The sequence below is a fragment of the Pteronotus mesoamericanus genome, unplaced genomic scaffold (genome assembly GCF_021234165.1).
Source record: "Pteronotus mesoamericanus isolate MK-2021 breed Mesoamerican mustached bat unplaced genomic scaffold, CSHL_Meso_final contig_78, whole genome shotgun sequence".
In the NCBI taxonomy this organism is placed as follows: domain Eukaryota; kingdom Metazoa; phylum Chordata; class Mammalia; order Chiroptera; family Mormoopidae; genus Pteronotus; species Pteronotus mesoamericanus.
The window spans coordinates 29,513,158-29,535,113 of NW_026555258.1; the positions used below are offsets into that span (position 1 = coordinate 29,513,158).

General features: G+C 49.5%; 1 protein-coding gene across 1 annotated transcript; it reads left to right on the top strand.

Annotated features, from left to right (window-relative positions):
* Positions 1–168: 168 nt before the first annotated feature.
* On the top strand, positions 169–21,752 carry FBXO10 (F-box protein 10). Its single transcript, XM_054584970.1, has 10 exons — positions 169–753; positions 3,756–4,589; positions 6,167–6,316; positions 8,312–8,448; positions 14,002–14,072; positions 14,234–14,386; positions 15,402–15,671; positions 17,493–17,806; positions 18,936–19,117; positions 21,553–21,752. The coding sequence occupies exons 1-10, from the start codon at positions 169–171 to the stop codon at positions 21,725–21,727; spliced, it is 2,871 nt and encodes a 956-aa protein (XP_054440945.1). The 3' UTR covers positions 21,728–21,752.
* Positions 21,753–21,956: the final 204 nt, after the last annotated feature.

The window sequence follows — 21,956 nt, forward strand, 5'->3', positions numbered from 1 at the left end:
AGTCCCAGAGAAGTATTCCGATGGAGGGCATGGGGTCCTGAGGTTGGCTGGGCCTTATTCACTTGCTCACCCCTAGGGTCAGCAGAAGGCAGCAGGTATTTTTAGAAGGGGACCATAAGCAGGGTCAACAAAAGCCTCTTTTATTCTGTGTTTCTCTCCCAGGTGACCATGGAGGCTGGCGGGCTCCCCCTGGAGCTGTGGCGCATGATCTTGGCCTACCTGCACCTCCCGGACCTGGGCCGCTGCAGCCTGGTGTGCAGGGCCTGGTACGAACTGATCCTCAGTCTGGACAGCACCCGCTGGCGGCAGCTGTGTCTGGGCTGCACCGAGTGCCGCCACCCCAACTGGCCCAACCAACCTGACGTGGAGCCTGAGTCTTGGAGGGAGGCCTTCAAGCAGCATTACCTCGCCTCCAAGACGTGGACCAAGAATGCCCTGGACTTGGAGTCCTCCGTCTGCTTTTCTCTCTTTCGCCGGAGGAGGGAACGCCGTACCCTGAGTGTCGGGCCGGGCCATGAGTTTGACAGCCTGGGCAGTGCCTTGGCCATGGCCAGCCTATACGACCGAATTGTGCTGTTCCCGGGTGTGTACGAAGAGCAAGGTGAGATCATCCTGAAGGTGCCTGTGGAGATTGTAGGCCACGGGAAGTTGGGCGAAGTGGCCCTGCTAGCCAGCATTGATCAGCACTGCTCAACCACACGCCTGTGCAACCTCGTCTTCATGCCGGCCTGGTTCTCACCCTTCATGTTTAAGGTGGGTGCCCACATCAGACGGACGGCCGCCCCAGCCCCAACCCCGAGCCGTGGGCTCTTTGCAGTGGGTTTGTAACCCCCTTTTTTTTGGTGGAATTGAGAGTTTAATCACTATTGCTCTAACACACTCCTCTGAGTTCTGCACGAGCTGAGAAATCGGCACAGGGATCAGTAGGGATTAACATTCTACTTTATTCCTGGCAAAGCTGTATTAAAAAATGAGCCTTGAACTTGAGGCCAAAATTGCTTTGTACTTCTTCCCTTCTAAACTAGGTCAACAGGAGCCATAGGTGGAGCAACTAGGAAGGAAACCCAGGTTCCTGGAGCGAGCCACGTGGTGACAGAAAGCAGAGAACACGTGATGGCAGCAGAGAGGGAGCCAGGGAGGGGAGGCAGCAGCGCTGGTGCATCAGCCCCACCCTGGGGAGGGTCAAGGAAGATGAGGTTTTTACCAGGAGTGACTGGAGAGAGGGGCCAGGAATTATCAGTCCCAACACATTTCTTCTGGGAACACAGAGCAGAAGCTGCATTCAAAGCAAATCACATATTGAGGCGCTGGTAGCTCCTGGCAGAGCAGTCCAAGGCAGTTTCATTGCCTTAAAAACTAATTGTAATACCTGGATTATGTACCTAGTCAATAAAAATTATATTGCCACTTTACTACAATAACAACTAAATTGTATGTCAGGTATGTAATGATCATCATACCAACAATCATTTGTGATGCACTTACTGTGTGCTGGTCATATGTGGTACAGCCATTATTAAAATGGGTTGTGTCATCTGGTTTATAGATGAGCAGGCAGACGCTCATCAAGATTAACTTGACACACCCAGCTCTCAGATTTAGTAAGGGACAGAGATAGGGTCCAGAGTCCATATTCATAATCCAGGTGACTTTGCATCTGTGGCCTCATTTAATCCCCAGGGTAGATGTGGGATCCCTGTTTGCATACGAGGGGCACTGAAGCTCAGAGATGCTAAGGCAGTTTCTCAAGTGAATAATTAGTGAGGTTAGACCTCAACTCCAGGCCTTCTGATTCTAAGCACTTTTGAAATTATAGCGTGCTGAATTCCCCGCTTTTTAGTCCTAGACTGTTTCAGAAGGACTGATGAGCTCCTTCTGTGCTGGTCTGTAGACGTTCGATACATTTATTCTTAGAGTGATATGTTCGTTTTAGCCTCTCCTTCCCTCTCAGAAGTGTAGCTGTGGATCCTCAAGGGATGGGGCCTGGCCTTAGACTTCTTTGTAGCCCCGCCCACCACCCAGCTTGGTGCTTGGCATGTATTAGTGCTCAGTTCACGATTGTCTTTTCACTAGAAGTGGAGCTCGGGGCTAGGGTGACCTTGCCTGAAAAGTGCAAAGGCCAGAGGGAATTCACAACAATCTTCAGTGACTTCTGATGAGAACCTTAGCAGCAGCTCTGCATCTCCATTAGCTGGTGTGTCTCTACAGAGAGGACAAGTAAGACAAAACAGACTTATTACAGCAAGAAAAAATTAGGTTAGGCATAGGGAAGAACCGAGAGGTTAAGTAGGGAATTAAACCCTGGGACAAGCTCTCGAGGTCAGTGCTAGAGAATATGAGAATTGTTCCAGGAGTGGACATGACTGGATTACTCTGTGAGATCATGAAACGCTCCCTCATTTATAGTTCAGATCCACCTGATGGAATTTCACGTAAAATGCAGAAACAGTTCTTTTGCAGAAATTAGAGCAGCTGGGCTTCTCTGATAGACCCAGAGAGCTAAACGGCTCAGGAGGGTTGTGCTCTGGGGTTTTAGCACTTCCCCACCCCGCCCCAGAGCACTCTCTGCTCTTTGCATACCTGACCCTAGCTAACTTTGATGATACTAACTAACTTTGTGCCTGGCTCTGTGCCTTGTGCTTTGTTAATTAGTAAGCCCCATGTTGCAGACAGAGAAACTGAGGCTTAGAGAGGTGAAGTCATCTGTCCGAGGTAACACCCTTGAAAGAAGCAGAGCTGGGAGCGGTCCCAAGCAGCCAGACTCAGAGCCTGTGCACTTGACCACAGCTCAACGCGGCCCAGCCGTGGCAACATGCTCGTTCCCCTCTTCAGGGCCTGCTGTCTCGTGCTGTGTCCGACACACACCAGTTGCCACACAGACTGGACTCCTTCCCGGCACCTGTGGCTGGGCCTCTCTGCCGCCTGCCGGAACCCAGGCAGGGCTCAGCACCTCCTGGCCCGCCTGTCCTCTGTCAGCCCCCAGCCTGCCTGGCTGGGTCCTGAGTTGGGACACCAAGCTGGTGCTCTGTGGTGTGTGTGCTGCAGGCCAGTGGGCTCAGGGAGGGCACACGTCTGCAGGGCTAGAGCAGGTGCAAAGGAAAGTGCTTGAAAAGGTGAGACCTAGAGAAACACCACGTGATTTGACACATTCTCCATAGAACCCAGGTTTAGGGCTGGGACTCCCTCGCCCTTACAGGTCTCAGTAAAGTTGGGCTCACATCCCAGGTGCTTCCTAGGTTTGTAAAAATTCAGAGCTCTCCCAGTCATTTCTCATCGTCCCTAGAGTGACTCTCCTGCTTCGCCCCCCATGTTAACATGTGTTGATTCTGTGGCATTCAACGTCTCCCCTGATCCTTCCGTTTCTTCCCCTTCCCTATTTTCTCCCCTGCAAAGTTTTATTCTCGCTAGGTGCTTCCTGAGTATTAGGGGAATTTACTTGAGATCTGAGGTTTTTAGGAAGGGCCTTGCTACAGAATGAACTTTTCTGCCATTAGCCATTTCCACTCTCGTCCCCATCTCTTTGGGAGTGGAAGGTGGGAAGGGCAGGCAACTCTAGATTATCTTCCCCCTGATGCAGAGCAGCTCCCGGGTTCCTCTTGGGGCCAGCTGGCAAACACATGCCCTAGTGGGGAGGGGGACACGGTCAGCAGGACAAAGGGCTCTCCACACTCCACCCTCCTTAAAGAGCAGTTAGAGTACTGCCTAGCTAAACAGATCTTATCCCTGCTTTCTTCACTCTCTTTTTCATTCCCCAGACAACATCAGGTCATGTCCAGTTTGACAACTGCAACTTTGAAAATGGGCACATCCAGGTCCATGGCCCAGGCACCTGCCAAGTGAAGTTTTGCACCTTCAAAAACACCCATGTCTTCCTGCACAATGTGCCTCTGTGTGTCCTGGAAAACTGCGAATTTGTAGGCAGCGAAAACAACTCCGTGACTGTTGAGGGCCACCCGTCTGCAGACAAGAACTGGGCCTACAAGTATCTGCTGGGGCTCGTGAAGTCCTCTCCCAGCGTGCTCCCCACAGAGAACGCTGACTCTTTAATGTCCCTGGACCTGGAGAGCAGGGACCAGGCCTGGAGCCCAAGGACCTGTGACATTGTTATTGAGGGCAGCCAGAGCCCCACCAACCCAGCCTCTAGCTCCCCAAAGCCAGGCTCCAAGGCTGGCTCACAGGATGCAGAGGTGGGCAGTGATGGGGAAAGGGTGGCCCAGACCCCAGACAGCAGCGATGGAGCTCTGAGCCCCAGTGGTGAGGAGGAGGACGAGGACCAGCTCACGTACAGGCTGTCTTACCAAGTGCAGGGCCCGCGCCCTGTGCTGGGGGGCTCCTTTCTGGGACCACCTCTGCCAGGAGCATCCATTCAGCTGCCCAGCTGCCTAGTGCTGAACTCACTGCAGCAGGAGCTGCAGAAGGACAAGGAGGCCATGGCACTGGCCAGCTCCGTGCAGGGCTGCCTCATCCGCAAGTGCCTCTTCCGGGATGGGAAGGGAGGCGTCTTCGTTTGCTCCTACGGCCGAGCCAAGATGGAAGGAAACATCTTCCGGAACCTGACCTATGCAGTGCGGTGTATACACAACAGCAAGGTGCTGTCATAGGGCTTACTCCACAGAGCCAGGCGGCAGCACTGAGTCACCAGGGTGACGGTTTTTGATTGATGAGAAGCCTCCTGTGGCTATATGCAGGAAGGCTTTGGTGGGGCTATCTTACTTTTTTTTTTTAATTGCCTTTTTCATAACCTGATAATACACACTAGCCTTATGTCCATCATCTGATTTGGAGAGGGCAGAAATTATTTTTCCCATTTTACACCATTATACGGCCTTAGTTGTTGCCCTCTTGAACTGTGGTCCTGGCAAATTTAGGCAGGAATTGTGCTGCCAGTGAGTCTCTAGAAAGGAACTGAAATACTGATATTCAAGGTTTTCAACTAAAAGAAAAAAATCCATGGGGTCTTATCACTACAATTCTATGCTAAGTGGCATGAATATAAGCCAGGAGCCGTGGGCGGGAGTGCGGGGCTCCCTCAGCTGGTCCCTGTGCCCCGGAGCAAGGCCTCGATCCAGTGGCCCAAGGGCAGCAGGCCTTCTGCCTCTAGAACATCCCCAGGAGGGTAAAGGGTAGCAGAAGGAGCTCAGTTGCTTGGGGCTCCAAGAAGAAAAATACCACTACGTGAATTTTTTTTTTTTCTTCTTCGTGTATCTTGTACCTTTAGTTGAAAGTCAGGTATCTCATATGGGACAGTACAGACTGAGGTAAATTGTATTTCAGTGTGGCGAGGCCACCAGGGGGCCAGGGTTCTGGTTGATCTCCTCAGGAATGGGGCTGGTGGGGACTTTTTTGTGGCTTTGATACCTCTCAGTGTATGTACCGCAGGCCTCACGTTCCTGTAGCATTACCTTGGGCTGGTTGGCCAGTAGGCTTTCCCCTCCTTAGGTTTTCCCTTTGCTCCTGCCCCGTGGAGAGGGTCTCTGTCCATGCGCTTGGTCCTCCAGCAGCGGACTGCTGTCACGGTGGCTCTGCGTGGCTTCTCTCATGTCCAGGTTCACTGTTAGTCTTAGGTAGCTGTTGTGTTCGTGGGAAGGCCCTTTTCAGTGGTCCTGCCTCTCCCCAGCACTAGGGGGCTCTAATAATCTGGGCTCAAGATGGTCTTCTCCCACCACTTCCAGGGGTAAAAGGGTTTCTTTTTTTTCTGTTCCCTTCTTGGAGAGTGACAGGCTTGTTCTATGGGAAAGTTATGAGAGAAAAATCCAGAAGGAGCTTAATGCTTTTCCCACAGTGGCTATTGTACTTCCCCCCCAAGCCTCCGCCTTGAGGGCGGCTGTCCCCACCTTTTGTTCTGTCCCCAGTCTTTCTCGGTCAGCTGGTAGTGAGGTCCATGGAGAGGTGAATAGTGCAGCTACTCCCAGCTTCTGAACTCACACTACTTCCAGGTTTTACTCAAGACCTGGTGTGAGGCTGGGGAAGAAGGCAAAGCCAGGAGGGGCAGGGAGACGGCTTTGCTCCCGGAGGGCGGCCGTGGTGACACTGAGCACTCCTCTCGCCAGCGGGTTGGACAGCACAGAGCAGACACCACGGAAAAGACTCAGCTGTTCCCCACGTGATTTTTTTAAAAAACCACCTTTGTGACAGGAAAACACATGTCTCTCTCTTCTCTGCCTAGATTGTCATGCTCAGGAACGACATTCACCGCTGCAGGGCATCAGGCATCTTTCTTCGCTTGGAGGGTGGAGGCTTGATCGCAGGCAACAACATTTACCACAATGCGGAGGCTGGCGTGGACATCCGGAAGAAGTCCAACCCACTCATCCTGGTACTAACTGCCATCTTCACGCCCTTTTCAGGGTGGCTCTTGCTTCTCAGAAACCTTTCTGAGGATATTTAAATCAATGTTACCACCTTTGGTTTATAATGCTTTCTGTTTGCCAGGGGGTCCTGCCCTTTTTCCTGCAGTTTCCTTGTCACTAGGAAAGAGGACCGGTCACAGGGAGATTTCACAGGGCCCTGGTAGGTTCTGGTTGGCTTTGACTTTGGTAAGAACTAAAGATAATGATCTCTGCCCTAAAAGACACGTGGATCAGAAATAAAACACCCAGTTAGTTCATTCTCTACTGCAAAAAGGTTATTTGGTTCTGAGGATTATTTGTTTCATGGATAGTGTGAGTTGATTTTTACAACCATGTGAAAGCCACTTAAAATCCTAGCATACGAGACCTGTGACACGAGGAGCCAGCCCCTTTTCCGCCCTGACCTTCCCCGAGAGACGGGTTTCCGAGAAACAGAAATGTGATGGACTTTTTATGGACCTGGAAAAATAATCTCCACCCTTGTGTGTGGTACTTATGCCAGAACTATATGTTCTAAGAACTTTATATTTATTTAATTATGGTTTAGCCCTTATACAACCCTGGGGGGTAGAATTATTATAATTTTACAGATGAGACACAAAGAGGGCAAGTAAGGATTTTGCCCAAATCACACCGCTAGTGGTGGAGCTGGGATTTGATTCCGAGCAGTCTAACTCAAGGTTGATATTCTTGACCCATTATATCTAGAATGCTGTTAAAAATACAAAGTCCTAACTATATTTAAAAAGACAGGCCTACCCAGTGTCCCTTTCAGCCTCTCCCTCCCACTGTTTTTGCCATGCAGCTGGTGTTTGATGCATGGCCATGGCTTCGGAAATTATTACCACTGTTGCCAGAGAGATGAGTTTGCTTTTCAAGGGACAGAGTGGGGCAGGCCAGTTAGCAGGTGGATGTGGGAAGAGGGTGTTGCATACCAGTCCTGGCTTTGCAAATGGATATAGATGGAAATATCATTGCATACACCTCCCTCTCAAAGCTTTTCGGCCCTGCAAGGGACATCTGTTAGGCTGTGATGGCCCTAGTGGGTCAGCCATATCTGTCAGGAGAAAATCTGGGAAATGAGTAAGAATAGGAGAGTTTGCGGCGTGGAATACTATAAGGCAAACTAGAATGTTCTGTGAAATCTGTTTGGAAGAGAAGTAGCTAACTTTGCGCTTTAAGTATGGGATTGTATTTGAGGCTGTAAACAATCAGCATGAAATAATTTTATTATATTTAGTATAATCTAAAAATTTTGTCACTGCACAAAATCACCTGACTGACTAGGAAACAAAAAACTAGGTTTTAAATTTGGCTGTGCCACAAACACGACCTTGGGCCTGTTCCCCTTTTGTACAATGTTAGAATGAATATGTCTAAGGTTCTTTGTAGCTCAGATACCTGTGACCTCATGCCCTATGGGACAGCTAAGTTCCCCAAAGCCATACCTTCCCATAGCCTTCCCCTGACTAAGACATCAGCACTAGAAGCCAGATGGCTCACACTTCCTTGTGTGTGGCCCCCAGGGGGCCGCACTTGGCCAACATCCCAGCGTACTGGGGTGCTGCCCTTCCCTGAAAGGTAGGCTCTCCTGATCCTGGCTGTATGGCATGCCCAGATGATTGTGTGTTTGGGGGACTCTTTGGAGGCTCAGAAATTTCCAGTAGCCTGCCTTGCCAGTGAAGAGCCAGTGCCCTTGGCAGTAAGGGTCAGCATCACTGCATCCCGAGAGGCGGGGCAGTGAAGACTCCTGCCCTCAGGTTCTCCTTGCTAGGTTTCCACGTCCGCATCTGTGCAGGGGGGCAGCGGGGTCTGTGCATTTCGTTGAGTGCCAGGGAACCCCAAGGACGCTGCTTTCTCCATGGTATTCATCCTGACTCTGCTGTGGGGCAGTAGTTGAGCATTCTGCTCCTTCTGGCATGTCTGATCTGTGTTGTGTGGTGTCTTATGTTCCCTTACAGTGTAACCAGATCCACCACGGCCTTCGCTCTGGCATTGTCGTCCTTGGCAATGGGAAAGGCATCATCAGGAACAATCAAATCTTTTCAAATAAGGAGGCTGGCATTTATATCTTGTACCACGGAAATCCAATCGTGAGGTATGCGCTGCTCTACCCAGACCGTCCTGCTCACCCTTGGTCCCTTCTTTCCTCTCTCATCTATTTCCCTACTCCCTGCCTTTCCTCCATTTGAAAACAGTTTTGTTTGCTAAAACAGCTGTGCAGACACAAGCAAAGAAAAAACTCCACCCATAATCCTACAATTGCACAACCACTTTTGTGTTCCTGTGCTCCCTTCCAGTAAACTATGTAGCCATTCTATTCAGCAGATATTACTGAGCACTTATAATGATAACAAAGGTAAAACAAGGGACAGACTCTGATTCCTAGGAGCTTAGTCTAGTCCAGAAGACATACGTGCCCAGAAGAGATTTCAACTCCAGTCAGTTGATAGAGGCCACCTGGGCTGCCTGTGTCAGGATCCGGAGGCTACATCTGGCCTCAGCACGCAAGCATGCCGAGATCGTCCATGCTGGGGACTGTAGGTGGGAGGGACGGTGGCACTTCCGGGACCAGGGCTCTGCCCTCCCCACAGTCTTATGGGGCAGGCTGTGATAAATGCTATCTAAGTGGTATCAAGAGAGGCAGGGAACGATCGGGCTATTTGTGCCATAGCAACTAATGCGTGACTGGTATATATATGGCACAGCTCTCGGGGACGGGAGGTATGGGAAGGCTTCATTTAAAAGGTGGCATTGGAGTTGGACTTTGAAATATGGATGGAACTTGAACTGTCTTGGAGATGGGGGTGGACATTCCTAATAAAGGAACAACCTGGGGCAAAGGCAGCGAAATAAAGAACAGCAGATTCAGGGGTTTGCAATCAGTCCACTGTGGCTTGAGAGAAGGCCTGACACAAGGTGTGGCATTAGTATAAAATATTTTAAATCAGGCCCTGGCTGGTACAGCTTAGTGGATTGAGCACCGGACTGCAAACCGGAAGTTTGATGGTTCAGTTCCCAGTCAGTGCATATGCCTGGCTTGTGGGCCAGGTCATGAGAGACAACCAATCAATGTTTCTCTCCTCCCTTCCCCCCTCCCTATAAATAAAAAAGTAAATAAATAAATCAAATCTTTAAAGAGTTAAAAAAATATTTTAAGTTGGGACTGTCCCAGAAAATCTTGGGTGCTATGGTCGCTGCAGCCTGATCTTTTGTATCCCCTTGGCATCCATATCTGCCATGCAGCGTGGTGGGAGCGGATGATGGAAACCAAGCCTTGGGCCAGGTGCGGATGGCCTTGTTTACATAGACCGAGCTTAGGAGGGTGGAGTTTTCTCTCTCTAGATACTGGAGACTCACTAAAGGGTTTGACAGGACTCGCACAGTGATGCCTGTGCTTTAGGAAGGTGGCTGGCATTAATGTGCAACAAATACATTCTGCGGAGTTTTCTCCCATGCATTGTTCCATCTGTACGTTTCATATTGTTGCATGACCTTCATATTTAAGCACTTCGGCAAGTTTCAGAACACTCCATTGTTTTGATATCCCATAATATTTGACCAGTCCTTGAGGCATTTTTTTTTTTTTTTTTTTTACTGATATAGGCAGCATGTTCTAAAAACAGCAGTCATAGAGCTCTTTTTCCATCTTGTGCATGGTTGCCTTAAGAGTATGTGTTTGTATGTATGCATGTTATTTACATAACATGTACTTAAGTATATACTCTTTGTAAGGGGTCAGTGATATACAAAGTATGTGAGAACAGCTCCTGTTCTGTGGAGTTTACCATCTCATGCTGGAGATAGACACACACACACAAAGAACCGGCAAGGAAGGCTCACTGAAACGAGCACTTTAACAGGTCTTCGTGCAGGTGCCAAAGGAGCCCAGCCCTGATTTCGCCTGCACCAGTCAGGGACAGGGACATGGGGAGCTGACATTTGAGTTGTGCTTAAAGGATCAATAGGACTTCATGGCCAGGGAAAAAGCACTGTGGGCCCGGAGGCAGTGGAATTCAGAGTATGTCTTGGGAAAATGGTAAAAAAGAAGGAGTGGTGTATATGGGCACGAGATGCCTCAGGGACTGAGTAGATCTGCCCACAGAGGCAGGTGGATGCTAGAGCACGGAGGGCGTTGAATGCCCTGTGTGGCAGGTGTCACCAAAATGTTTGTTTTTTTCCGTAAGATGGCCCTAGTAGAGCTTAGTTGTCTTTAACTTCATTTGAAACAATTTTGTTAGATTGTATATGACAGCTGTCACATTAGTGTGTGTTTAAAAAAACAAAATTGGTGAATTTTTATGTACCCGTTTTCATAGTGAAGATGGAAGAAAATACACATTTTCAGCATATTATGCTTTATTATTTCAAGAAAGGTAAAAATACAAATGAAAGACAAAAAAAGATTTGTGCAAGGTATGGAGAAGGTGCCGGGACTGGTCAAAAGTGTTTTGCCAAGTTTTGTGCTGGAGGTTTCTTGCTGGACAATGCTCCATGGTCGTATAGACCAGTTGAAGTTGACAGTGATCAAACTGAGACATTGAGACCAATGTCTCAACGATATATGATGCAGGACATAGCCAACATACTCAAAACATCCAAATCAAGCATTGAAAATCATTTGCACCAGCTTGGTTATGTTCATTACTTTGATGTTTAAGTTCCACAGAAGATAAACAACAAAAAAAACCCTTCATGACAGTATTTCCACATGAGATTCTCTGCTTAAACACAACGAAAACGTTCTTGTTTAAAAACAAATTGTGACAGGCGATGAAAAGATCATGGGGCAGGCAAAGTGCTCCACCACCAACCACACCAAAGGCCAGTCTTCATCCAAAGAAGGTGATGTGTATATGGTGGAATTTGAAGGGATTCCTCTATTATGAGCTCCTTCCACAAACCAAGGGATTAATTCCGACAAGTTCTGCTCCCAATTAGACCAACAGAAAGCAGCACTTGTTGAAAAGTGTCCGGAATTAGTTAACAGAGAACACAAAATCTCCCATCAGGATAATACAAAACTGCATATTTTGTTGATAACCAGGCAAAAACTGTTACAGCTTGGCTGGGAAGTTCTGATTCATCTGTCATACTCAACAGACATTTCATCTTTAGAGTTCATTTATTTTGGTCTTTATAAAATTCTCTGAATGGAAAAAATTTCAATTCCCTGGAAGACTGCAAAAGGAACCTGGAACAGTTCTTTGTTCAAAAAGATAAAAAGTTTTGGGGAGATGGAATTATGAAGTTGCCTCAAGATGGCAGAAGGTAGTGGAACAAAACAACGAATACATTATCCAATAAAGTCATTGGTGAAAATGAGAAGTGTGCCCTTTATTTTTACTTTAACACCGAAGAACTTTTTGGCCAACCTAGTAGACTAATGGCCCTCCATGACCTGAGCCTTTGAACCTTACATGGCAAAAGAGACTTTGCAGATATGATTAAGTTAAAGACTTCATCTTTCAATTGGGATGGGGAGATTACCCTGGATTATCCCGGTGGGCCCAGTGTGAAGCTTCCTCGGAAGAGGGAGGCAGGAGGGTCACAGTCAGAGGGCAGGGGATGTGACAACAGAAGCAGACGTCGGAGTGATGAAGCCACAGGTCAGGAAATGTGAGTGGCCTCTAGATGCCAGGAAGACAAATAAATTCCCCCTTAGAGCCTCCTGAAGGAACACAGGTCTCCTGACACCTTGTGTTAGTCCTGGATGACCCTTTCTGGACTTCTGACCTCCGGAACTAGATGATGATAAATTTGTGTTGTTTTAAGCCTCTGAGTTTGTGGTTCTTTGTTATAGCTGCCATACATCAAGCCAGGAAGTTTAGACTTTACCTTATGGGTGCTGGGACATTGTTCAAAGGTTTTGAGCAAGGAATATTATAATTGGATCAGTGTCTGAAGTTTTTAAAACATTGTCTCTTTAAGAGAATAAGTTGTGCTTTTTTTCCTTTATGATTTTTTTTTTTTTTTTTGTAATGAAAGGTAGGGATCCAGGGGAGGGGAGGGTTCAGAATGAATTTTGAGATCCCAGAAATGGCCTGGATGAGGCAAACCACAGCACTATTATTATTATTAATTACTATTATTATTTTATTTGTTTTTGCCAGTAAGAGTTATAGGTCTATTGTGTTTTTCTGTTTGCCTTGGCTGCAAGGAAGCACAAGGCTCAGGCTGGCTCATTTGCAGAAAATATCTCACGCTTGGTTCTTGGAACAAAGACCTGTCCCCAGTAAGTTTTCTGACACTTCATTTATCTTTATTCTACGCGCCCTAGGTATACACACATACAAGTTCCTCCAAGAGGCCGCAGGTCCTTTCTAGAGGTCATGTATTTGCTACTGTGGCACAGGTCTCAGAAATACGGGTGAGGCATGCCCTAGGCCAGCACTGCCTCTGACTGAATTCTAGAAACTCAGAGTAACCATCAGCCAATTGAATTGTAACCACATCAAAAGAGGCTCTTCAGATCTGTCGGGGTGGGGGTGGGGGGGAAATAGGGACGTTTTTAACAGGTGATTTGAACTTGTTCAACTCCACGATGAGCAGTGTGGATGTCCCTGGCATCTGGCTTTCCCAGCATCGACCTAATTTGCTGTTTTTCTCCTAAGGAAGTAAACCACTTGGACCTCACCCTAGGAGATAGGAAAATCTATCAGCCACTCCTGTTCAGTGATGTTCTCTGGGGTGCTAGGCCCTGTGTCACACTCTGAAGGACCGGATGTACATTTGGACCTACATCCTTCAGCTACCTGGTGCCAAGTAGGGAGGGGGGTCACCTCTTAAGAGAAGGGGCAGGTGCCCTTCGAAGAGGGAAGGCGATCACAGTAGTAAAAGTAGCAAATGTGTCCTCCAGGGGTAACCCAGCTCTGCTGACATCTGGGTGTGATTGGTTTTTTTTTCACAGGCAGGAAACCGAGGTGCAGAGACGGGAAAGAAATGCCGGTCTCTTCCCTTACTCAGCTGTCTGTTTCTGAGGAACTCGTTCATGAGGCCTTTACATGGCAGCAAGGGTTGCGTATGTTTCTCTGAGCAGGAGTGTGTTTTCCTCCATCTAGTTTTTGTGCTGTACCCAGTTCGTGGGGCTTCACATATACATGGTCTGATATTCTGGAAACTCCCTTGTGTAACCTCTGGTTTTCTTCTTTTAAAGCGTGTCATTATTTTATGCTGTCATTCAGTGGATATATGATTAAGTTAATAGAAAATAAAGAGTAGCTGTTGGACGTGAACAGAAGGTTGTAGGCTCAATACAGGCAGAGAGTCTGAGTCAGGTGTTGGACACAGTCACTCCCAAACAAGCTCAGCACAGCATCCTTGGAATTCTGACGTGACCAAGGCTCACCTGGGAGCTGTGCGCCATGATGACATCAGTTTAAAATGCTCTTTGTGCATGACGGTCGAGAGAGGCCATAGAGACTCGGATATCCTTGTGCTTCTGTGGCATAGCTGCAGGTTTAGTTTCTGGTCAGTGATAGCTGATGATTGCTAAATGGCTGACTTGTAGAACTTCAGGAAGCACTTTCTGCTTCTGTGGGCTGAGCCATGAGGGGAAGCCCACAAAAGAAGGCAGTCAGCTTGAGTGGGCGTTGTCTTTGACTCATGACATTGGTCTGGTCTCACCTATCCTGTTCTCCTTCCATTTTAGCGGGAATCACATTTTCAAGGGCCGTGCAGCCGGCATAGCTGTGAATGAAAATGGCAAAGGCCTCATCACAGGTAGGGTGGGGACGCTGGAGCCTGGCCAGTCATGTAGTGAGTAGGCTTATCCCTCACTACCCCTCACTACCCCTCACTACTCGGTAGGCATACCAAGTCCTCATTGCCAGCACTAGCGCTGGCCCTTGGGTCTTGACTCTCTTCTTTGCCTTTCTCCACAGAAAATGTCATTCGTGAGAATCAGTGGGGCGGTGTGGACATCCGCCGTGGAGGGGTCCCCGTCCTCAGGAGCAACCTCATCTGCTTTGGCTATTCAGATGGCGTGGTCGTGGGAGATGAAGGCAAAGGACTGATAGAAGGAAACACCATCTATGGTGAGGAGTGCGTTCCTGGGGAGGGGTTTGGAGTCCCGTCCAGGTCTTACTTTTGTGGGTCCTGAGAAAGTCACAGCCTTTCCCTGGGCCTCAGAGACCTCATCTGAATGATAGCACGGATCTCAGGTCACAGCCGCACAGCCGCTGTCAGGATCCAAGAGCCTCCTGTAAATCACCTCGTAATCAGATTCACTCTGCGGGGTCAGCAAAGCAGGGGGCTTTATCCCCACTTAAAACAGCAAAAGGCAGGAGTTAGGTGTTGTGTAAGGACAGGGCCCCATAGGCTCTGACACACAAGCATCTAACTTCTCCCATCCTTTTGTTTTACCCAGGGAACTGAAAATAAGATGGGAGAAATAGGATAATCATAGAAAGAAAAACTATGTCTCACTCAGTGACTTTGGGTAAAGCCGTAACCTTTCTGGACTGTATATTTGATGATGATGCTGATGATAACAGCTGCTAATGTGTATTTGGGCCCGGCTCTGCCAGGCCCTGTATCTGCATTCTTGCATTTAATCCTCATGCCTGCCTTTTGAGGTAGATACAGACATTAACCCTACTTTAAAGATGAGGAAACGGAAGCACAGAGAGGTTCCGTTAACTGCTCCAGGTCACACAGCTAGGAAGGGGTAGGACCACCGGCATTCAGATTAAGGCCGACTCCGTCTGTTCAGGGAGGGGCTGGAGTGGGTGACCTCTGAGGCCCCTTTGGCACTGTCACTATGGGCTTGTGTGCTTCTGATCTGGAAGTGTGGCCTTGACCTTTCTCAGAGCGCTTTTACACCCTACAGAAGGGTCCTAGTTCAAGGATTGTCCTGACTGTTATTTTCCCTCTTGTATGAAGGAGGAGCCTGCAGCCAGAGCCATAAGGTGACTTGTGTAAGACCTGTAGCAAATCAGGGACTTTGTCTCCCGGGCCAGTGCCCTTTTTGCCTCCCCTCTTAGGGAGACACTGGGGGCTGCCTCACCCTTGCTGCTCGGTGTGGGTGACCAGCTCCTTTCACTGTCCCAGCTAATAAGGGCTGCGGTGTGTGGATGATGTCATCCAGCCTGCCCCATGTCACCAGCAACCACATCAGCTACAACGGCCTGTACGGAGTGGCAGTGTTTAGCCAGAAAGATGGCTCTGGGGAGCTCCCCGGAGGCCACGGGGCCCAGGAGAACTTCAGTGAGGATGGGGACGCCATCCTCTGGGAGACCGAGCTGGAGAAGGACGACGACCCGCTGCGCCAGCCCGTCACCACAGCGCTTGTTGAGTCCAACAGCATCAATCACAATGGAGGTGAGTGTCCCCTCGCCCGCAGCCCCTGCTCTGGAGCCTCCCGCGCTCTCACTGCCTTCATGGCCCTTCACAGACTGGCCCTTCCGGCCTTCCAGCTTCGTCAGTCACGTCTTTTGGCCACTTACCTGCTACCTCAGGCCCCTAGACTTCATGTTCCCTGAACTTGAGTCCATTCTTCTTTGCCCCCCAACCCCTGACTTTGCTCATGCTGTTTCTCTTGTTAGACATTCCCTTTGTCCCATCCACACAGCCCAAACAACTGGAACCTCAGCGCCCCCAAGCACGCACCCCGCATCCTTTCCTCCCCCCATCCCCAGTGGCACTCGTTAGGGGGCCTAGGACTGTATTTGTTTCTGCGGCTCTTCCATCAAGTCTGAAGCAAAGAACTGAGTCCCGCTCATGCCGGTGCCCCCTGCCCTGGCAGTGCCAAATCCACACCTGGCAGACGCATTTTTAACCAATTCTGAGACACATTTTTCATGTTTTAACATCTTTGATGAGATGAGTCTTGCAATTGATGGCATGTCGTGGTTTAATTGGCAATGATCTTTCTTAGATGTACAGAAAGTAAGAGAGTATTTTAAATCTGTTATCTTACACTTGACCAAAAAGTGATAGTAGATATATGTTTATTGAATTGGGTGGCGGGGGACCCAGCTTACTGCGGAGTCCACCTAGCTCCAGAGCTCCCAGGCTGGGCTGACTATCAGAATCACTGTTGGGGGCTAGTGGAGGAGGGCTGGTTAAGAAGGGGTTACCAGGCGCTGGCAAGCTCATTCCTCGGGGACTGGCGGGGGCGCGGGCAGAGCTGTAGCCAGTGGCCCCAGCCCACTTACCTGGAAAATTAATTCTGTCCCCTCCCAGTTCAGGGTTTCCTCTTTGTAGCCACCCATGGTGGGACAGGCAAAGCTGCATCAATTCGCAAATGCTTCATTTATATTTGCTGTTCTCAGCCGAGCCAGGAGGGGCAACAGGCAGGTACCACCAAGAGATTTGAACGCACAGGCTCACAGCTCAAACTGCTCCCACGTGACCCCCATCGCTGTCCTCCCCACTCTCCTCCCAGCGCCATCCTGCTGCCTCTTGCTTTGGCAGTGGGTGGATGTCGCTACTGGGGAGTCCCTCCCCTTCCTCACCCCAGGCCCACCTGCCGTGCTGTCTCGCCCGACCAAGTCGGCAGCTCTAAGCCCCCTGACTTGGTGCTTTTTTCCTACAAACACACAGTATCCCTCAGCACACACAACTCCAAAAAGCATTTCCTTTCCAAAATTTCTCACACATTTTAGACACATACTACTAAGCTTAGTCAATTTTTCTACTCAGAAATTACAGAATTTCCCTTAGAAACAAAATTTCTCCAAACAGTAGGGAGGCAGATTCCAGGTCAGCATAGGAAGGAAAACAAACCAGCTTTCCAGGAGGTATGTCTGCCTGGAGCTGGAACGGGCAGCGGGTGGTGAGCGCCTGTCGCAGGAGGCGCATGTGGTGGGAGGACGGTGACATTGCAGGAGGCGCGCAGGCTCGTCTGAGCGCCTGGGCCAGAGGACCGGCCCCGCCACAGGACTCGTGCATCACGTTTCCCTGGCTGTATTTAATGAGGACCTTGTTCAGAAGGAAAAGAATTTTCTTGATGTTCTCAGGTTCCCTTCTGCTCTGCGTGCCGTTTAGCTTGGAAGCTGCAACTCCCAAGGGCTGGTTCTGAGTGTCACTACCTCTCTCCTGGGGACACAGTTCCAGGAAGACTTTTCCTGACCGGTCTTGTCAGGGCTAACCCTGGGACCACCCTGTGCTTCCTTTGCTCCCCACCCCCTCCACCTGCAGCCTCCGGACTCTATGTGCAGAGCAGTGAGGCGCTGCATGTCATCACCAATGTGATCCACGCTAACGGGGACAGAGGCATCACTGTGGCCCAGAGCAGCCAGCTCACCCGTGTGGCTAACAACAGCATCTCCTGCAACCGCCAGAGTGGGGTCAAGGTCGAGGCCCAGTGCAAGGTGGAGCTCCGGGGCAATGGTATCTATGACAACAGAGGCCATGGCATCATCACCAAGGGTGACAGCACTGTTGTCATCGAAAACGACATCATTGGCAACCGGGGCAGCGGGCTGCAGCTGCTTCCCAGGTCTGACACCAAGGTGTGTATGCGTGCGTGTGAGCGTGCCGTGTGCTGCCAGCGCAGGGCACAGCCCTGGGAGAGCTCGCATGCCCTCTCTGCTGAGAAGCAGCTGCCACTGGAAGGGACGTGATGACTCCTGCCAAAAAGTAGCCTGGAAGGCAAAAAGATGGGACTTCTCACAGGAGGGGGCATATGGTCTGGGCCCTGAAGGATAAAGAGTTACCAGCAGGAAAGCAGGGTGGGGCTGCATCTGGGGTATCTTTATGGTCTCCAGGTCAAGGTCAGGGCTATTCTAGCTCTCTTACGCTAACAGAATTATCTCACACAGGACCTGGTATGCAGTAGGTGCTAAATGAGGAGAGAAGTCTTGCCTTGGGACCTTTGCACACACTAGTCTCTATATACCCAGGATGCGCTTCTTCCTCTTTCCTAGCTCAGTCCTGCAGCTTGGCTATCACTGTCTTCAGGAAGCCCTCCCTGCGCCCTCAGGCTGCTGAGGCACCCCTTTCCTGTACTCTCAGGTGTTTATGCCCACTCCTACCTCACAGAACTCTTCCCGCGGTGCTTTGTAAATGCTCCTCTACCTTTTTTGTCTCCCCATTGGGACAGTGAGCCACAGTGTTTATGCAAACACTGTGCTGGGCGCTAGGCTCTCAGCGTTGGACCAAACTGACCCAATCCCTGCCCACGTGAAGTTATGATCCCAAAGTCTCTTTTCAGCTCTGTGGCATCATGATTAATGACTTAGGCAAGGAGTAAAGAATTCCTTGGCTTTGCTTCTGAGCACTGTGAGAGCAGAGGAAAGGCCGGGGGCATGCTGTTGCCTCAGCTGGGTTGCAGTGGTCCTGGCCTCTGGCACCACCTCCCTCTCTGCCATGCCTTTGCACATCGTTTCTTCTTCCTGGACCATCCCTCCCTTGCTCTGCAACTGATAAACTTCTACAGCTTACCCATCACCTCCTCCAGGAAGCTTTCCCTGGTTCTCCCACAACTGGCCTCCATATCCCTTCCCTGAGCTCCCATGGCTCACTGCTTACCAACGTAGCAAGCTCTTACCCCTCAGTTTCATAACCTGTGATGCACTCACCTGGCCCCCGCACCAGCCTGGGAATCCCTGAGGTATGACAAACTCTGGCTGCCTCTTCCAGGTAATAAAAAACCGGATCCATTCATTTCGGGCCTATGGCATCGCAGTGCGGGGCCGCACCAGGGCTCTGGTACAGGAGAACATCATCTTCCAGGGCAAGACCAACAAGACCATCTTTCAGCAGATCTCAAACAATCGAGAATGCATCATGCAGAACAATAAGTTCTTGGTCTTCAAGAAAAAGTAAGTGCCTACACCAGTTTTCTAGAACCACAGTGAGGTCACTGAGGAAGCCAGGCCCAGTGGTTGCGGATGCCCTTGCTCCCTGCAGTTCTGCCAGCTTTCATCTCTGGTCAGTAAAGGTCTATGCTTGGGCTTTGTGTGGCCTGGGCGGGGGACCTGCGCAGGACATCCTGGGAGGAAAAAAGCTTTAAGAATAAGGGGTATGTAGTTTCAAATCCCAGCTCTGCCCGTTAGTGGCTGTGTGACCTTTGGCAAGTTACTCAACATCTCTGAACCTTAGTAAGATCCAGTTGTTAATAGCTGCTTTGTAGCACCGATTTAAGGCAAAATAAGATCATGTGACCTAGCAGTGTATGTGAAGTTTTACAAAAAATGTTCCCTGCTGCTGCCACTGTTGTCACTTTTTTTAGAACCTCCACCTCAGTGGACCATAACTGCTTCACACTCATCTATCCTGAACCTCTTTGTCCTTCCGTCTTCCCCATTTCAATGACATCACCATCCACTCTGTTCTGGCAGCAAACCCTTTGCCTCCTCCTTTTTCCTGACACCAAACATCAATCAGTTCCGAGATCCTCTTGATTCTTAAGTGTTCTTGTGCCTGGCATCTCCTCTTCCCAACCGCCACCACCCTTGTTCAGGTCTCAGCGCCTCTCACTCTGACCCGTGGCCCCTATTACCAGTGTAGCTGTTTCAGTTGTTAACGGACATACCCTGTTCTGACTGGTTGGTGCTTTGCTCTACTGGTTGTAAAAATTATTACCGTTATTGTTGCTATCATTTCTGCAGTATTAATAGCCCTGTCCTGTCGTAGCAGCCTCCTGCCTGGTCCCTGCCCTCAGGTTTCCCCAATCCAGCCTACCCTCCTGCAGGCTATCGCCCTGCAGGCTGTCCTGTGCCTCCTACCAGATGAATCCTGCTAATTCATCTGTGGCCATGTCATGTCCGTGGTCATGTCATGTCCGGGCTCAGAAGCCTTTGATGGATGTCCTGTTCCTATAGTAACGATCTCTATTTTTATTATACACACTCTCAGTAAAACTATTTTTTTACTCCTCATATGTGTATGTTTATATAGTCATAACTTATAAAGTATAAAATAAAAAATAAACAAATTCTAGTATTTTCTCGAATATCCTAGCAGAGCATGCTGCGGACTCCCTAGGATCGGCTTCTTTCCCCTGTGGAGACCCCAGCCCAGACCTGTCAGCCCGGCACTGTCTGCTGTGCACGTTGGGTCCTGGTTTTCCTTTCCAGCCCTCTTCCTCACGCCCTTTCGGGAGCGCTCTCTGCTGCCAAACTCAAAGGCACGCAGTCCTTCGAACATACCTCCCCAGGCTTTTTACTCACGCCGTGGTAGGCAGCCCCTGACTCTATCCACACCTTCACAGCCCTGCTCGTTGTAATATTATCAGCATAAATATATGTGAGAGATACTGTTGCTGATTTAGCAATTTAGGGGTTATTTTATATAAGAGGTGGTTCCTTGTGATTCAGACGACAGAAAGCCCTGAGCAAAGTTTCAGTTACTTGATTTTCCCCAGCCCTTCCTAATTTCCACTAGATCTCCAGGGACTAGAACCCCACCAACTTCTGTCCCCTATAGATATGCATTTTCCAGAATGTCACATTTAAAAAAAAAATCATGCAGAATGTAGTCTTTTGAGTCAGGCTTCTTTCACTCAGCCTTGTGCCCCTGAGATTTCACCCGCGGTATTGCATCTGGTGTTGCTTCTTTTCGTTGCTGAGTGGCGGTCCTTCGTATGGGTGTACCACACACCATTTATCCATTCATCGGCTGTAGTTTCTAGTTTGGGGTGATTGTGAATGAAGTTTTTATACATTTTCATGGTCATACAGCCGGGGTGGGGAGAAGGGAAAATGAAAGAGGAAAAAAAGAAATCCACTGATCTTATCCAGACCCTTATAAGGAGGGGGAGACTGAGGCTTCTGTAGAGAACTTGTCAAAATAACATACAGAATTGAAGGCATGGCTAGAGCTAGAATGCAGGACTTGTGCCCCTTAGCATCACGTATTCCCATCTGCTTGGGCCATCACTAACCTGGGAGATAAAACCTACACCTAGATTTCTTATTTTTTAAGATTTTTACTTATTTTTAGATGGCCGAGAAGGGAGGGAGAAAAAGAGGGAGAGAAACACCAATGTGTGAAAGAAATATTCATTGGCTGCCCCTTGCACGTCCCCAACAGGGTACTTGGCCCGCAGCCAAGGCATGGGCCCCGACCAGGAATTGAACTGGCAACGCTTTGCTTTGTGGGACAATGCCCAACCCAGTGAGCCACACCAGTCAGGGCAGTACCCAGATTTAAACACCTGGATCCAATGAGCTTGAACCAAAGGTGAAATTACACAGGGCATTCAATAAGTGGTGTACACTCTAAGAGTTCATTGATTATCATTTTGCGTCTCCAGGTCTGATACATGGCGGCTGGTGAACCCACCAGCACGCCCTCACCTGGAAAACTCCCTCCGAGGCCCCTCGGCAGCCCATAGTGGGCAGAAGGTGACAGCCATGGCGACGAGGATCACAGCCCGTGTGGAAGGTGGGTACCACAGCAACCGCAGCATCTTCTGCACCATCCTGTAGGGATGGAAAGCCCCTGGGCAGGGCAACTGGAGCGCACTGTCCCGAGACTCTGGGAGCAGCAGCCACACGCCCACTCTCAGGCTCAGGCCCTGAGAGTGCTCGGCCGAGCTGAGGAGGCAGGCCTTCGGGATGGAAGCAGCAGTGCCTGAGAAGGCTCCTCACCCTTCTCACCACGCCCCTGAGAAACAGGCTCCTAAGGCCTTGGAGGAACTAAGAACAAGGTACCTCC